At 37.8% G+C, this 16,749-nt stretch overlaps 1 protein-coding gene across 2 annotated transcripts in view; it reads right to left on the bottom strand.

The window, feature by feature from the left end:
• rsh (radish) overlaps nucleotides 1–16,749 on the bottom strand; it is a 269,843-nt gene that overhangs the window by 29,894 nt on the left and 223,200 nt on the right. For both annotated transcript variants that reach the window (XM_069503824.1, XM_034976888.2), the window contains 2 exons: nucleotides 16,429–16,572; nucleotides 559–820 (listed from right to left, as the gene is read on the bottom strand). In XM_069503824.1, coding sequence (XP_069359925.1) covers nucleotides 559–820; nucleotides 16,429–16,572 — 406 coding nt within the window. The remainder of the gene's footprint in view (nucleotides 1–558; nucleotides 821–16,428; nucleotides 16,573–16,749) is intronic.

Below are 16,749 nucleotides of genomic sequence, written 5' to 3' on the forward strand. Positions count from 1 at the left end.
GAGTCTTCCAAAATTCCTAAAACTGCGTCCGCTGTTAGTTTAAAGTTTTCTAACCATTTTAAATTATCGATTAAACAAAAAAGGACGTCAAATTACGTCAAACACGTCACATCTGTGTATTTCTTACAAGCTCTCAGATTACTAAGCGAGTGTTTCTACTGTTTGATTGAAAAAATCGCTGATTTGACAAGTAGTCATCATCCCTATTTTTGCAGAGGTACACCTACGGTAAAATTAGCATGGCATAGAATTGGCGTAGCTATTTTGCAAAGCTCCATTTTAGTTACGTCAGTACATATGCCTTCCATTAGGTTTGTGCTAGTTCAACATATCCAATTTTAGATGTTATTGTTAGTTATTGAACATGCTAGGCCTACAGTCATCTCTAATGGTGCGACTACATTAAGGTTAACGTCAATGCCAGTAAACAACGCGTTGAACTGAGTGGCCACACTGACGGTTAACGTCTAATGCCATTTACAATGCCGTTTACATTGGCGTTAAAGTTTGGCCTTGGCCTTTACATATAAGAGCCTGAATAAAAAATCCTGCACTTACCTAAACTGATCTCTCGCATTCAAAGTCTCCTGTTTGATCGACAATATCACTGGTCCCAAGTCCTCATCGCTGGTGAAATAATTCCAATGTTCTGTCCCGTAAAAGTACTTCTCATACGTCTCCTGTTCAACGGAGGTGAGCTCGAAGCCACCAGATCTCTCCCATTGTTCCTCGATGGCTGTCTTCTTCTTAGGTGTGCTACCTCCATTGTCACTGCTATCTTCTGCTGCCTCGTCCAGGGATCCTGATCTTCTGTGCCGATCTGTATGGAAATCAAAATTATTTATTACTTCATTGTTATTATCATACGGACTATACTGGTCGCAATATCTCGCTGCACGCGGCCAATCAAACGTATTTTGTTGTTTGTTGAGATATTGCGACTAGTAGATATAGTTATGGATAGGTCTATATTATATGCTTCGTCTGTGGAATATCCTCAGCATATTCCTATATGCGAACACATGTAATCAGGACCCATATTATTAATGCGAAAATGTGTTTGTTTGTTGGTTTATTGGTTTGTTGGTTTGTCCTTCAATCACGTTGCAACGTATCGACGTGATTTTTGTATGGATATAGTTAAAGACCTGGTAAGTGACATAGGCTACTTTTAATCCGAAAAATCGGACCCCGGAGTTCAAACGGGATTTTTACAAAACCTTATTCCACGCAACCGAAGTCGCGGGCTTCAGCTAGTATAACATAAACATAAGTAGAAATAATAAAAGAATAGCTGAAGAAATCTCTTCAAGGGATAAGTTGTTCTTGTGTACGTGGTTTCAATGATGTACTAAATAAATAAGTACAAGTCAACATAAGTTATGTTAGATACTCGTAGAAGATAGTTGAATTATTCTTTACAAGAATATTGTGAAACATCTTCCGTTCTTCAGATTAAAATAACGGTTCCTGTGACATCGTGTTCAGCAAAAAGCTAAATATCATTGTCACAGCCTCTGCCAGGTTAAATAATGGGATTATTTGGAACCCTTCGCGTGTGTAATATTCACTGAGAATTGAATATACACCAAACAAATCCGTCTAAAAGATGGTTTTACTTTGTAGGCGGATTTATTTTCGCTCGCATGTCTGTCAATTTTGTAGAAATGAAAATAAATGGAAGGCTTAGTCAAAGAATTTACTAGCCTAAATCGGTAAGTTTGATCGAATAATGGAGACTAGACGAAAACATATATTTTAACGAAAATACTTCAAAGCGAGAACTTATTTATTCGCTACCCAAGAATAAATATTACCGCACTTCTTTGTTTCAGTATATTTTTTTTCATTTGCTCTTGATTTTAAACTATCCGATGTTCGTAAATGCGCGTGGATTCAGCTTTTTAAAAATCCCGTGGGTACACTTTTATAGTTTTTTTTTCGGGATGTTTTCCGAGATAAAAAGTAGGCTATGTCACTCTCCAGGTCTTTAACTAGGCATGCAAAAAAATAACGTCGATTCATTGCTCCATTGAGGTGTGATTGAAGGACAAACCAAACAAACACTTTCACATTTAGAATATGGGTAGTGATGGCATCGCTTACACTATTTAGCTTCATTGCTGATTTTAATAAAAATCTTTGGTTGCGGTTACTGAAATTTATCCCTCCGAAAGTCGAAATGGCAATCGGGGAGGGAATGCTCCTCACACTCGCACAGCCCCCGCGCTAACCCGGTGCGGGCGAGCGCGGGTGGCGTGCGGGTAACCCGTTGCCCATATAGTTAGAATATAAGTTAGAATGTCATTTAATACGTAGATTCTAGTTACTGTTAAGGAGCGCCAGCTCGCCAACAAACTGGCTCACCAGTTTGGCGAGAGAAAAATAATGTATATATTTGGTGTACCTACGCTTGTTATAGCTAAATAAAAATAAAAAAATCTCTCCTGTCACGGACTATAGTAGGTAAGTATTTCACTTCCAATAAACCTTTTCATCGTTTTCTTTTTATCCGCAATGGAGCAACGTTTACGTTTATCGTCGAAAGTCGTATCAAATTTCCACAAATTGTATTACGCTGTTAAAGTGTAGAGTCTCCCTAATCCTAAAGCTTGGAAGGTGTCACTCTGAACTGGGCTTAACGTGTCGAGCTAGATTTCATACAAGAATTAATTTAACTGGAATTTTGCTGCCGTGTAAAGTCATGTGTCACGTGATTTAACGTTCATTCACATTATGTTATTGTCACTGTGTTTATTTGTTACTAGCTGATGCCCGCGACTTCGTCTGCGTGGATTCAAGTTTTTAGAATCCCATGGGAACTTTTTGATATCCAGAGATAAAAGTGGCCTGTGTCACTCTCCACGTGTTTAACTATACCCGTGCAAAAAATCACGTCAATCCGATGCACCGTTGCGACCTGATTAAAGGACGAATCAACAAACAAACACACTTTCGCATTTATAGTATGGGTAGTGATCAGATGATGCCCATGGGCCATGACTTCGTGCGCGTCAACTGCGGAAGATGGCGGAGCACCAAATTTAAAAAAAAAATTGTTTTTTCTGTCAAATATTCCAATATTTTTATAGTTATCCTGCTATTTGGGGTGGAGATGAATCCTACAATTAAGAGATCATTAAAATCGGTGCAGCCGTTCTTGAGCTATAAATGGTGTAACTAACCCGACTTTTTTTCTTTATTTAGAATGTAATGATAATCATCATCTCTGTATATCACAATTCACTACTAAGATTATTATTGATACCACAGTGTGTTTGTTTGTTGGTTTGTTCTTCAATCCACTGCAACGAAGCAACAGATAAAATGATTTTATTCTTTTGCATAGTGACATAATATGCCACTTTTATCTTGGAAAATCATGGAAAATAAACAGTTCCCACAGGATTTTTAAAAACCCAAATCGAGTTACGAGCATCTTGTAATAATATTATTTTAACTTTTAATTAATTAACATTTACCCTAATCCATTGGAAGGGCGCTAAAATATGATCTTAGATGCGGACGGTCCATAAATGGCGGATCATAAAACAAATAGAACGGTAAGTCCTATCTATAATTGGATTTTCCGCGTTGTTGATCCTTACATTCATCAAAATACAACTGAATTGTATTTATTCTTTTTGATAAATGAACCTATGCTGCGCTACCACTCAAAGCAAGTTGGCTTTATAAATTGATGATCAGATTTTGCCGTAGACGTTATTATTTTCAACTAGGTATATTCGATGTATTTCAAGGTTCTTGAACCAAAAGTTTTTATTCTTATACCATTATGATAAGTGACGGTGGGTATTTTAAATGTAAATATTTCGAGTTTCTAACCCTAGCGAGCTTTGTGTTACCTCAAAATGCAAGGATTTGCCCGTAATGACCGCGCTGGGCAGGCGTGTTGGTCAAGGTGGAATGGTGACCTCGCACCAGAAGGCGCAGTGTGGAAGACTCCCCCACTAGGTGGACGGACGACATCAGACGGGTCACAGGGAGCCGCTGGATTCAGGTGGTGCAAGGCCGTGGCGTGTGGAAGTCCCTACAAGAGACCTTGTCGAGCAGTGGACATCAATCGGTTAATGATGATGATAATGATGATGATGATTAATCTTAGCGGTTTGGACTTGTGTCAGTCATAAAAGTTCCCACAAACAACGTCGTAATTATATAATCTCTCAAAGTTTACCTTTGCCAAAACAAATTACTTTCTAAATTATAAATTATGACCGAAGGAGTACTAGATTGCCAGGATGTCAAGTTATAATAAATTTTAATAAAAAATGGTTCTTTTTTGCGTGCTTAATTACCTGGAAACAAGAGTGACATTTTTATTTGTGAAATGATATTATTTAAAATTTATATAACCTTTATGTTTTCGTTATGTGATGCATTGATTTTTGTTTTGTAAATTAATTCGTCAATTTGTTATATCTATAATCTTGCCTTCTCTATACGATTATTACGATCGCGGTTTGACTATTTAAAAACAACTATCAAGATTCATTGTCAAAATTATGGCTGTTTTGATTTTATAACTAAGTAGATATAGTTCGCGACAGGTTGAGATGGCAATTGAGGTATGAGGCGGGGGGACGCCTTGCACACCCACACGTCACCCGCGCTCGCCCGCACCGGGTTAGCGTGTGTTCGTAAAATCCACGTTCGCTGTTAGTTTTAAGTTTTCTAACCGTAAAAAAGTACGTAAAATTTTATGACGTCACATCTATGTATTTCATATAAGCTCCAATACTTTGACGTTTGATAAAAAGTTGCCGATTTGACTAGTAGGACCACAGTTATTTCATAATTTTAAGTTTTCACTTCTGTCAGCCTGCCAATTTTATGAAACCTCTACAAGTTTCAACAATTAGGTAGTCTCATGGTAGCCTACTGCCTAGGCCGAGATGAGAAATGAATATTATATGGTAGCGAGGATTGTTCACGAGATACAAAGTAAAGGGCTCGCGTCTACACAATACATTTTGGACGCAGGTAGATAAAAAGGTAACACCTTTGTTTGATGTTTGTAGATGATTTTGTAGATGATGAAAGTTTTACATTTAGAGGACCTGTTTTGTATATTTTTGTAATGTATTTATTTTGCTTTTCTATTAAAATACGTACATTGCACCTAATTAAGCTTGAAGTATGGTAAAACAATAGTTCTAATGCTGATGCCTGATTGCACGTAAATAAGCTCGCGCCTCATATTTTAATCACCTACTGCTACGTACCTACTACTCAATAAATAAGAGTGTAGTATATTATAGTTCGAGATAGGTATTACTAAGATCAAAGGATTTTGAAAAAGGATCCCGGATGGGTTCGAAACTAGTCAGACTAACGTCGACTAAACACGTCAAAGTCAATTTATTCAAAACTAGCTGCCCCGGCGAACTTCGTACCGCCTAACAGTCGATTCTTTTTCAGGAATTTTTAAAAAATTTCTCTCCGTACGAACCATCCTCGTACTCCAAGGAATATTATGAAAAAAGAATTAGCGAAAAAGAAATAGCGTTCAGCTGTTCGCGAGATTTGCGATCACTTTGTTGTCTGTCTGCCTGTCTGTCTGTCGGTCTGTCTGTCTGTCTGTCTGTCTGTCTGTCTGTCTGTCTGTCAAGAAACCGACAGGGTACTTCCCGTTGAACTAGAATCATGAAATTTGCCAGGTAGGTAAATCTTATAGCTGACATTTGGGGAAAAATCTGAAAACCGTGAATTTAGGGTTAGATCACACAAAAAAATTTAAATTGTGGTCATGAACTAATAATTAGTATTTTCAACTTTAGAAGTGAGAGACTATATCAAGTGGGGTATCATATGAAAGGTCTTCACCGGTACATTCTAAAACAGATTTTCATTTATTTTTATGCATCATAGTTTTTGAATTATCGTGCAAAATGGTGAAAAAATACGACTGTAGTACGGAACCCTCATTGCGCGAGCCTGACTCGCACTTGGCCGGTTTTTTTATATAATATAGAGAAGATAAGTAACATTGTACACTTTTTGATTGTCAATAAGTAACTGGTAACACAGAGACTCAGCCAAAGAATAATAATTATATGGACTCAGCTCGCAAATGCGTCGCGGTTGAGACCTGTGAGAGTGGCTGAGGTTTGAGGTGAGCATTTATATTTATAACAACATACTTGATAATTGATTGATTATTTTTTGTGATCACCTAAAAAGTACAAGTTTGATGAGAGCATTATGTACCCACGTAAAAGCTATCAGGAAAACAGGTCAGGAGTTTGTTTCCGTGCAACAACAGTTAGGAAACAAACTTATGGGTATTATACTAGCCATCGAAGTTCTAAGTAGTTAGAGTATTGATTGCAAATAAGTAGTATGGTAGGTAGTGAGTAGAGATTTAGTAGAGCTTTGACGACCTCGTTTGAGCATTTACAGCAGAATGGTGCATATATAAAGGATTTTATCTCGGGCTACTAGGTATTCAAAAGAGTAAATTTTATCTGTTGTATAGAAGCAAGCGTTATTTTGCGGAAGTCCATGCAAAGCACTTGCAATTGTGCATTGTAAGGTCTACATCTCCTGAGGATGCTCCGGTGTCGGAGCGAAACGTGCGTCGAGTGTGTTTTGGGATCTGTGTGGTGCTGCAAGGTGGTGGTGCGGGTGCGTATTGCTTGCCTGGTAGCTGCTTTTTCCTGCATGGTTAGCAGTGGGAGGGCGGGCGGTGCATGCTGCATGTTGCATCATACGGATTCGACCTGTTTCAGCGGATTATAGCAAATTAAGCTTTTGGTTTATTGTATAAATATCTCTTAACTAGGGCAAAAAGTCAGGTATTCCGTAAATCTTTATCGAACAAACAAACAATATGAACTTCTCACTTCACCGTTTGTTTGTGTAAACAATATTCTTTACATATTATCATTTTTTTAAAAAGAAAATTAGCCAATCATGACCAATATTCCCCTTTCCTCTCCAACTAAGTGTAAAGCTTGTGCTAGGAGTAGGTACGACAATAGTGCAACGGGTGGGGTTTGAACCGGTGACCTTTCAGATTTTCAGTCCGCTCCTTTTAACCGTTGAGCTATTGAGGCATTGCATCCTTTCTTGTCCTGATAGTAAAGTTTGCGCTATGATGTTTTTAAAATTAGAGGTACGAATCTTTTTAAATAACACGTCCACTAGTCCAAAAGCAGCAAGCCGTTAGATTCAACGTATGACCGTGGCGTGTAGAAGTCCTTACAAGAGACTTATGCCCAGCCGTGGACGTCTGTTGGTTGACGATGACGACAGCCAAGTCCAAAAGAGTAAATCACTATGGTCGTGATTTTTGTCTACCCAGGTTTTACCATCAGCATGGTCAACCCATCGCTGGCCCACAACTGAGCATAGATCTCCTCTCAGAATTAGAACGGTTTAGGCCATAGTCCGCCACGCTGACTTCCCACATATTTGAGAATATTATGGAGAACTCTCAGGCATGCAGGTTTCCTCACGATGTTTTCCTTCACCAGTAAAACAAGTGATATTTAATTGCTTAAAACGTACTGAGAAGTTCCGAGGTGCGTGCCCGGGATTGGACCCCCAACCTCCCGAATCGGAGGCGGACGGAAGTATTAACCATTATACAATAGGTAGGTACATAATACGCTACGGGCTACGGACTACGGCTATATGGTATTTTCAGTATCATAGGATATAATGGCTATATCTTATTTAACTAGAACAAATAGCAGAAAGGAAATATCAAACAGGAAATGACGTAACGTCGGGCGCCGTGGATCTTCGTCTATAAGTAGGTACTATACAATTAATCTGTCTGTAGTGATCATCAGACATAAATTTACGATCTCATATACCTAATTAGAAACACGATTTATATAGTCGCTAGACTAGATGATGCCAACGACTTCGTTCGCGTGAAGTTAGGTTTTTAAAAATTTCGTGGGAACAGTTTGAATTTATGGGACAAAAAGGAGCCTTAACCTATGTAGGTACCTATCCATCTCGAGATGTTATCTATCTCTGTATCAAGCAGCTAGTAAGTACACGCAACTGTGTTCATTTGAATTTAAATTTTTTGAAGATGCCATGGAAACTCTTTGAGATGTAATCTATCTCTGTAGGTACCTACTAAATTTCATCAAAATTGGTTAGACGGATGGGCCGTGAAAACAGACTGACAGATTCGCATTTACAATATTGAGTTCGGAGATAGGTAGATTGTTTAGATTAAAGAAGAGAACAATGATTAATGTGGCGGGTTTAGTAAATATGGTAAACAAGTAATTTAATTAAAAAAACGCCTCAGTGTAGGTTGCACTGCACCTGTTTCAGCCTGCACTTTAAGGCGCATAAAATCCGCCATTTTTTTTGAATTTCATGAACTCCATCAAGACAATTAATCTAATGACGTATCATTTATCAAAATCGGTTGAGCCGTTAAGTAGTTACGAGCGGACAGAACGGACATACATATCTACAGACCAAACAAATAACCGTCCTTTTGAGCTTCGCCGCAGTCGGGTAAAAAAGCTTTGGAACTACGATTTTAGGGTTAGGGTTATGCGAATTTATTTGACCAATATTTCGTCAATTCATACGCACGGTCCACCGTCTTACCAGAACCCTAAATCGCTTAGTGGCTTTAACGGGCAAACCTAAGCCAATTTGAAAAGACCGTTTCGTAAAATGATCCGACCGAAATCTTTCATTACTTATCCACAAATAGCTGCGTCAGTACGGTCGACAAAAACCCTTCCTGCGGGTCTTTTTAAAAACTTTAATCCACGCGGATAAAGTCGCGGGCATAATCTAGTTTAACATCGGTCAGAAAGACAGATTATACCCTGGATTAACACATAGGCTACTTTTTATCCCGGAAAATCAAAGAGTTCCCACGGGTTTTTGAAAAACGTAAATCCACGCGGACGAAGTCGCGGGCATCAGCTAGTCATTATTATTTGTTGTTATAGCGGCAATAGAAAGACGCATTTTGTAAAAATTTCAACTCTATCTATTACGGTTTACGAGATACAGCCTCTGGACATTAACGCAAGCGATGAGCAACATGCTGGAAGCGTTTGAGATGTGGGTGTACCTACAGGCGAAGGTTACAAATCTCATGGAGAGATCGTGTACGCAATACTACCGTGCTGCAGAGAATAGGGAAGTCCGAGTTACTCGAATGTGTGCAAAGGAGAAAGCCCGAATATCTGGGCCATATAATGCGCAACTCAAAATACGACCTGCTGCAGCTTATAATACAGGGCAAGATAAAAGATAGACGTAGACCTGGCCGTTGACGAACATCATGCCTTAAGAACCTTCGCCAGTGGGTTAACATGAGTGTCTAGGGCAGCGGTGAGCAAAATCCAGTTAGCCTTAATGATTGCCAACCTCTGATAGGAGATGGCACTAGAAGAAGAAGAGGTATAGCCAGCTGACAGATAGACGGACGGACGGAGGCTTAGTAAAAGGGTCCCGCTGGCACCCTTCGGGTATGGAACCCTAATAATATATGACCGCGTAGGTAATATTCCTACTTCGAGCCAGGTTCGTTTGTGGTGATAATATTATGAGAATGACCAGACGCCGAAGGTCCCTGCTCAGCGTATGATGCGTCGATAAATTGGAAACGTGTCCGGAATGAAATAGGGCAGATGGGCAGCTCTTAGAACTTGTTATCTTATAATGAAATTAGTTAGCGTTTTACACTAGCGTCTAATATCTTAACCCCTTTATTAATAAACCTAATATAGATGTTATACAGACTAATTACTTTTTAATTACCATATTTTTTAATGGGAAGATTTATTGTTTTAAATATGCAATTGATTTTTTTACTTTAATTTAACAAAATTTGTTTTGTGAAAAGAATAGTGGTGTATAGTTACATAATGCTTTGTCTTCTTCTTTTAAATATCAAATTACTGATAAAAGAAAGAGAAATTGGCTTTGTATTGTTTGTGTGATAAATCTCAATCAGGCTTTATTTATCTGTGCATTTGTTTACTATTTTGTTTAGATTGTTTAAACAGCTAAAACTAATTACTGCTAGGAAAAATACCTATAATAAGCAGTTTGTTTAAGCAAAAAGCAGGTATGTTTATAATAAAGCTAAACGTTGCCAACATTACAAAGCTTCGTTATACTTTTAATATACAAACGAGACAATGGCTGTAAGTATTTACAATTGTTTGGACAGGGCACGAGAGCTTAAATGAAAAGAATCAAAATTGTTTACAGTGGTTGTTGAATAATGATAATTGAATGCTCAGTTGTTTACTCTGACAACAGTCGACCGAGCAATGCAGTCAGCATACCGATGTTTTTTGAAAAGTAAATAAAAAACCAGTGGGCTGTTTTATATAGGCTCTCTTGGAATCCCTTATTAACCCTACCTTACCAATGACAGTGGCAAAACGTTTAGCAAGCAATTTTATGAATTTTATTGATTAGAGTTTATGTTTTCGTTTACATGTGAATCTAAAACAGCTCTAGTGATCTGTTGCTTCTCATACAATTACAAAATATGGCTTATGATTCGATGAAAAGGTTGTTAACTTGTTAGCGCACTTGACTGCGATCTCATTTTTTCGTGCGTGAGGAATCAGTGCAGTTAGATTGAGATATCTACATAATACTAATTATACTTAGAGCGTATATTGGCTTACGGTTATGTACCAAAACGCTAAATCGCTTAGCTGGTTCCTGTTAAGTTAAAATAAATCCTACCTTAATATTATAATACCTAGACAATTTGTAGAACAAGCACTAAAACTAAAATGGCTGTTGAAATGTTATTTCGTTACTGTAATCCACTTTGCATAGTAAACGTAGTCCTCCAGGTTTGACATCTTCCCACAAAATGTGTTGCAAGATTAAATGTTGAGATAGGTGTGCATTTTCAGGGCTCTTTTCTGGAGACGCTTGTAAGGCCAAATATGAGGCCTCATTAACGGAGATGCGGGGCGTCGCGCGTCGCGTGTGGCGTGGCGTCTCGCGGCGCGCGGCGCGATCACAAACATATTATGGCAATATACGATGTTGTTCATAGAGATGCGAGGCGGGAAAAGTGGCGAATCCTTGAAGCGTGTAGCGTTGCAAGCGGCGGGCATCGCGGGGGAGAGGTACTCATACCTCGATTGCCACCTTGACCTGTCGCGTACTATAGGTAGATATATTTTTTGTGTATTGAAATTAGCACTCATTTTATCTCTTGAAAATTTTCTTGAATAAGTTTAGTAAAAATACTTAATAATAAATGAAAATAAGATTATAGTAATAGTAAATAGTAAAGAAATTATCTCAGAATTAAATTAAAATTAAAAGTAAACTTTGTAAATAAACTGAAAATACATGGATGCCGGCGCAAGTCATGCCTACGACATCTTATGTTTTGTTATTTTTTGTTTTATTAGAAAATATTATAATATTATTATTTAACAAAATTTTAATATAGAAATTAAACTAATCAAATACTTAGGATTTTTTATTATTATTTTCATACAGTATAATTTCGCCTAGTTTTTAACGTTTTGTTGTTTAGCCAATTGTTTGTTATATGTAAATCTTTTAGGACGCGATTTATTTATTGTAATTTTATTCTCAACTCAATAAAGACTTTTTGTGTTTAGCAGTAGGTATACCCTCGATATTATAATTTCAAAGTAGAGTAGCTATGATCACGTGAGACTTCTTCCAATACGTAGATTTTTTAAATATTTAAAAAAAACTAACACTTTTATACTATTACGTAGTAAAGAGTTTGTTGTGGGCTCTTCTCAGACCTGGGCGCGTTTGGATCCCTCGTAGCTTTAGTTTTAAGTTTGCGTAAAAATTATTAGCACTATATCTTACAAATCCAACAACTGGCAATCAAAAAGCGTAATTTATTACCTACCTATTTTAAATAAATTATTTGATTCAATGTTTTTAAATTTGAGGCTAGTAGTGTGAACCAAGGTCTATATTTTGCAGCAAACTCCGTTTGCGACGATGATGGATCGTTTTAGTCATACAAACTCTCAACACATCACTGTTAAATGTAACCCTTTCATAATTACACTCCGAGCCTCGAGTGATATTTTTATATTTAACTTTACTTATAGGAGTGCTATTTTATTTTAGATAATATAATAATGATCATCATCACCATGATCAACCCATCGCCAGCTCATTACTGAGCACGGGCCACCAGCTCCTATCAGAATGAGTATGGTTTATCCGCCACGCTGGTCAAGTGCGATTGGCAGACTTCAGACACCTTTGAGAACATTACGGTGAACTCTCAAGCGTGTAGGTTTACTCACGATGTTTTACTTCACCGTTATATTTACCACTGGTTCGGAGTGTCTTTTCTATCGAGAAGAACTAGCAAAAAAACTCTTAAATCTAACTCTAAAATTACCTTAACCACTGATTTAACAGCGGTGATCAGTCAGCAAAAATTACCCTGGTAGTTTAACATCTTAACAACAAAATTAATCTAGGATTTATTCCAGAAATTAAGTTGGATAGCTAAGACTAATTTTCACTAACGTCGATCTACAACTGTGTCATCATTGTATAATCCGCTTTGCATAGTCAAACATGCTGAGTTCTCAGAAATGTAGCGTACCACAGAAATTATGAATTTAGACAGAAATTATACACTGGGATTCATAGTCAAGATAGGGCTTCTTTAGATGACGATTCAGATGACATGTGTCATCTGATATATATAACAATCATCATTATCATCAACCGATAGACGTCCACTGCTGGACATAGGTCTCTTGTAGGGACTTCCACATGTCACGGTCTTGCGTTGCCTGAATCCAGCGGCTCCCTGCGACTCGTCTGATGTTGTCGTCCATCTAGTGGGGGCCTTCCAACACTGCGTCTTCCGGTGCGAGGTCGCCATTCCACCACTTTGGGACCCCAACGTCTATCGGTTTTACGAACTATGTGCACTTGCCCATATTTGCCACTTCAACCCGTTGAGCTATGTCGGTTACTCAAGTTCTCCTACGGATCTCCTCATTTCTGATTTGATCAAAAATAGGTCTCTCCATCGCCCGCTGAGTGACTCTGAGCTTTCTTATGAGGCCTATAGTTAGCGACCACGTCTCGGATCCATATGTCATCACTGGCAACACGCACTGCTCGAATACTTTGGTCTTCAAGCATTTTAATAAAGATATTAATAATGAGAAACAAATTGACGATCAATAATTAATCTCGTTAATTTTTTGAGCGTACGCGATTCATGCTCTTGAATTACACGCTATAACACTAATGAAAGCCTTTGCAAAAAACTTTTAACACCACTCGAAAGGTGTACTCGAACATTTGGAAAAGTTGCGTAATTAAATTTATCGGAATTGAAAAAGTTCTGATAAACGCCACCTACCGTAACGGTAATCGAGAAGGTAATATTTTTTAATTTCGTTACCTTTTCCTTCAAAAGTATTTTTTGTGTCAAACTTTTGTAAGGGAGACCGTCGCTCGGGCAATTTGAGAAATCATTTGTCATTTTCTTTTGTTTGACAGTTTTAATTTCTTTAATAATTATAAATGGGGCCGATTCTCCTGTACATAATCTCAAAACTAAAATGACACGTCTAAATCTATTGCTATCCCTTTCATAATGTTGCTTGCGGAAAAGGATAGCACTAGATTTAGATCTGTTAATTTAGTTAAGATTAGAGATTGTGTAGAGGAGAATTGGCCCCATTGTAGCTCTAGGAATAATGTAGAGGTATTTACTGTTTTCGATGTTTTAATTTTACAATTTATTGTTTGGAGATTCAATAGGTGAATGGGTACAGAAGCGGAGGGAATTCTGAAAGATCAGCGGTTCAAAGCCCCACCGGCTGCCGTTTCACTATTGTAGTGCCTACTCCTAGAAGAAGCTTTACGTTTAGATGGAGGCAAATAAAAATTCACATACTGCATATGAAAAAAAATTCATCTAGAAACTAGGGCTAACGTCGACTAAACACGTGAGTACAGCCGGGACAGATATTATTTATCCCATTGTTTTAATTTAATGTTTGCTTTTGTTATTTTATTACATTTTGAACGTTTTAGATTTTTGTATAGAAAATACAAAGGTTTGATTTATTTAAACATACATAATACTCCTTTTTATATATTATCGTAATCAACCTTCAATCATTTTCTGAAAACAATGTTTTTCTCGAACTACCAAATCTCGTCTCATTATGCTTAACCAAACGAAGCATCAGGCCTTATTCCAACTTGATAGATGTGTGCTCGGGATGCCTCTCGATCACTTTTGGAAGACGTTATCTGTCTTGCTCAGGTCCTTTTAGGTACTGACTTATAATATTGTAATTTATATATGTATTATGTGAAAAAGTGGTGATAGCCTAGTAGCTAAGCCCTATTCGCACCTCTACCTTTTCGGAGTTACGTGCGTTTTCCTTTATCAAATATCACTTAGGTATTGTTAATGTTGAGGGAGAACACGCACATGCCTGAGTTCTCCATAATGTCCTCAAAGGTGTGTGAAGTCTACGTCCGCACTCGACCACTTGGTGGACTATGGTCTAAACCCTTCTCACTCTGAGAGGAGACCCGTTCTTAGTAGTGCGCCGGCAATGGGTTGATTTAATAATAATCAGATTAATAACACTTATTATAAATGCGAAAGAGCGTTTGCTTGTTGGTTTGTTGCTTTGTTGGTTTGTCCTTCAATCACGTCGCAACGGTGCAACGGATTGACGTGATTTTTTGCATGGGTATAGATAAAAACCTATGAAGTGACATATGCTACTTTTTATCCAAGAAAATCATAGAGTTCCCACGGGATTTTTAAAAACCTAATTTCACGCGGACGAAGTCGCGGATTATAAGTGCTATAAATCTGGAAGTGAGGTTACTAAGTTTTTCTTGGATATACACGACGACTCCTAGATTTTGTAATATAACATCGTACAAGTAGTTATTGTAACTTTTAATTAATTCTAAACTAACTTTTAAATAAAGTAATTGCAATTAATCCGTAGCAGAACCAGAGATACCGACATCTCAGCGGCTTGCGAAACTCAAAAAATTTCAAGGCTATTCTCGAAATGAGAAACTCTTCTATCTAAGCATAGCTAAAGCTAGAAAAGATTTCTAACTAATCTTTATTTTGATATCATCCCTCATATACCACTACTAGCGATCACCCACGGTTTTGTTCTGATAAGAATTACCAAAAATCCGGCCTTCTTGTCTACATTGTAAAAGGAATCTGAAATAAAATGTCTTGGTCCAAGGGTTTGTGCTAGGCGTTGACAAGACAGTCAGGAAAACAAGGACAGGTGATAGTAGGTACTGATGATTACTGAGAAGATACCACAAAAAACGCGATAAAAATTTCCTGATTTTTTTAAAAGTTCGCATTGTATTGCAAATAAAACATCTGTCTGACGCTAGAGGTCAACGAACGTTACATAGATAGGTGCCGCAGAGTAAATGCCGCGTCGTAGGCGTGGCATTGGCCCCGAGTTTTGCATTGCGGGTTTGAAAAATACTAAATCACTAACAATAATGGCAAATAGTTTGTATTGTGTTTAGGAAGTATAATAAAAGCACTAAGATTTCGATAGGATTCTAATTACATTCTGTATCTATCTATATATATATAAAATTCAAAGTCCTGACTGACTGACTGACATATATATCAACGCACAGCCTAAACCACTGGTCCTAAAGACATGAAATTTGGAGGGTTTATTCTTTGTAATGAGTAGGTATCCATTAAGAAAGGATTTTTCGAAATACCACCCCTAAGTGGGTTAAATGGGGGATGGAAGTTTGTATAAAAGTCCGTCATTTTTCAAGTTATTTGCATGAAAGTTGGTATTTGGGTTTTCGGTCACAAATGAAGAATAGTACGTGTTTCAGGATTTTTGTAAAATTGGCCCATAAGGGTGGTAAAATAGGGGATAAAAGTTTGTATGAGACAGTTTTAATTATTGATATTACTAACTTGAAATTTGTAAAGTAGGTTTTTTCTTGAGGTTAGGTGTCAGATAAGAAACGACTATGAGAAAATACACCCCCCCCCCCGAAAGGGATGTGGTGGTGGTGTTTCTGAAAAAAAATGCCATTTGTTTCCTGTAGGTCACGCGGGCGAAGCTGCGAGCAGAAGCTAGTAAATATATAAAACGAAAAGGTGACTGACTGACTGACTGACTGATCTATCAACGCACAGCTCAAACTACTGGACGGATCGGGCTGAAATTTGGCATGCAGATAGCTATTTTGACGTAGGCATCCGCTAAGAAAGGATTTTTGAAAATTCAACCCCTAAGGGTGTGAAATAGGTGTTTGAAATTTGTGTAGTCCACGCGGACGAAGTCGCGAGCATAAGCTAGTTCTGTATATTCAGATAAAGGAAATTTAAAGGTTTTTACATAATATGGAAAATAAAAAGCCACAAACCTCCATCATCTCTGTCAGGTCCGCTGTCGTGCTCTGATTCGGATTCGTCCCAAATGGTGTCGGTAGCGATCTTTTGCCGCGAGCATTCTATCCAATACCCCGGCGTGGGTATTAGACTATGGGGGTATTCTTCACAAAATTCATCTGCAAAGAAAATTTATATTAGACAAGCCACTATTATACATGGCATGGAAACCTTGACCCTATGGAGTCTTAGTGCTAAACATTTTTACAAGACACAGCCTTTTGTGTCTTGTAAAAATGTTGAGCACTAAGACTGGCTGGCTGGCTGGCTTATTTTTACGGAAAGGATGACCTTGG

The sequence above is a fragment of the Maniola hyperantus genome, chromosome 16 (assembly GCF_902806685.2).
Source record: "Maniola hyperantus chromosome 16, iAphHyp1.2, whole genome shotgun sequence".
NCBI classification, from domain to species: Eukaryota; Metazoa; Arthropoda; class Insecta; order Lepidoptera; family Nymphalidae; genus Maniola; species Maniola hyperantus.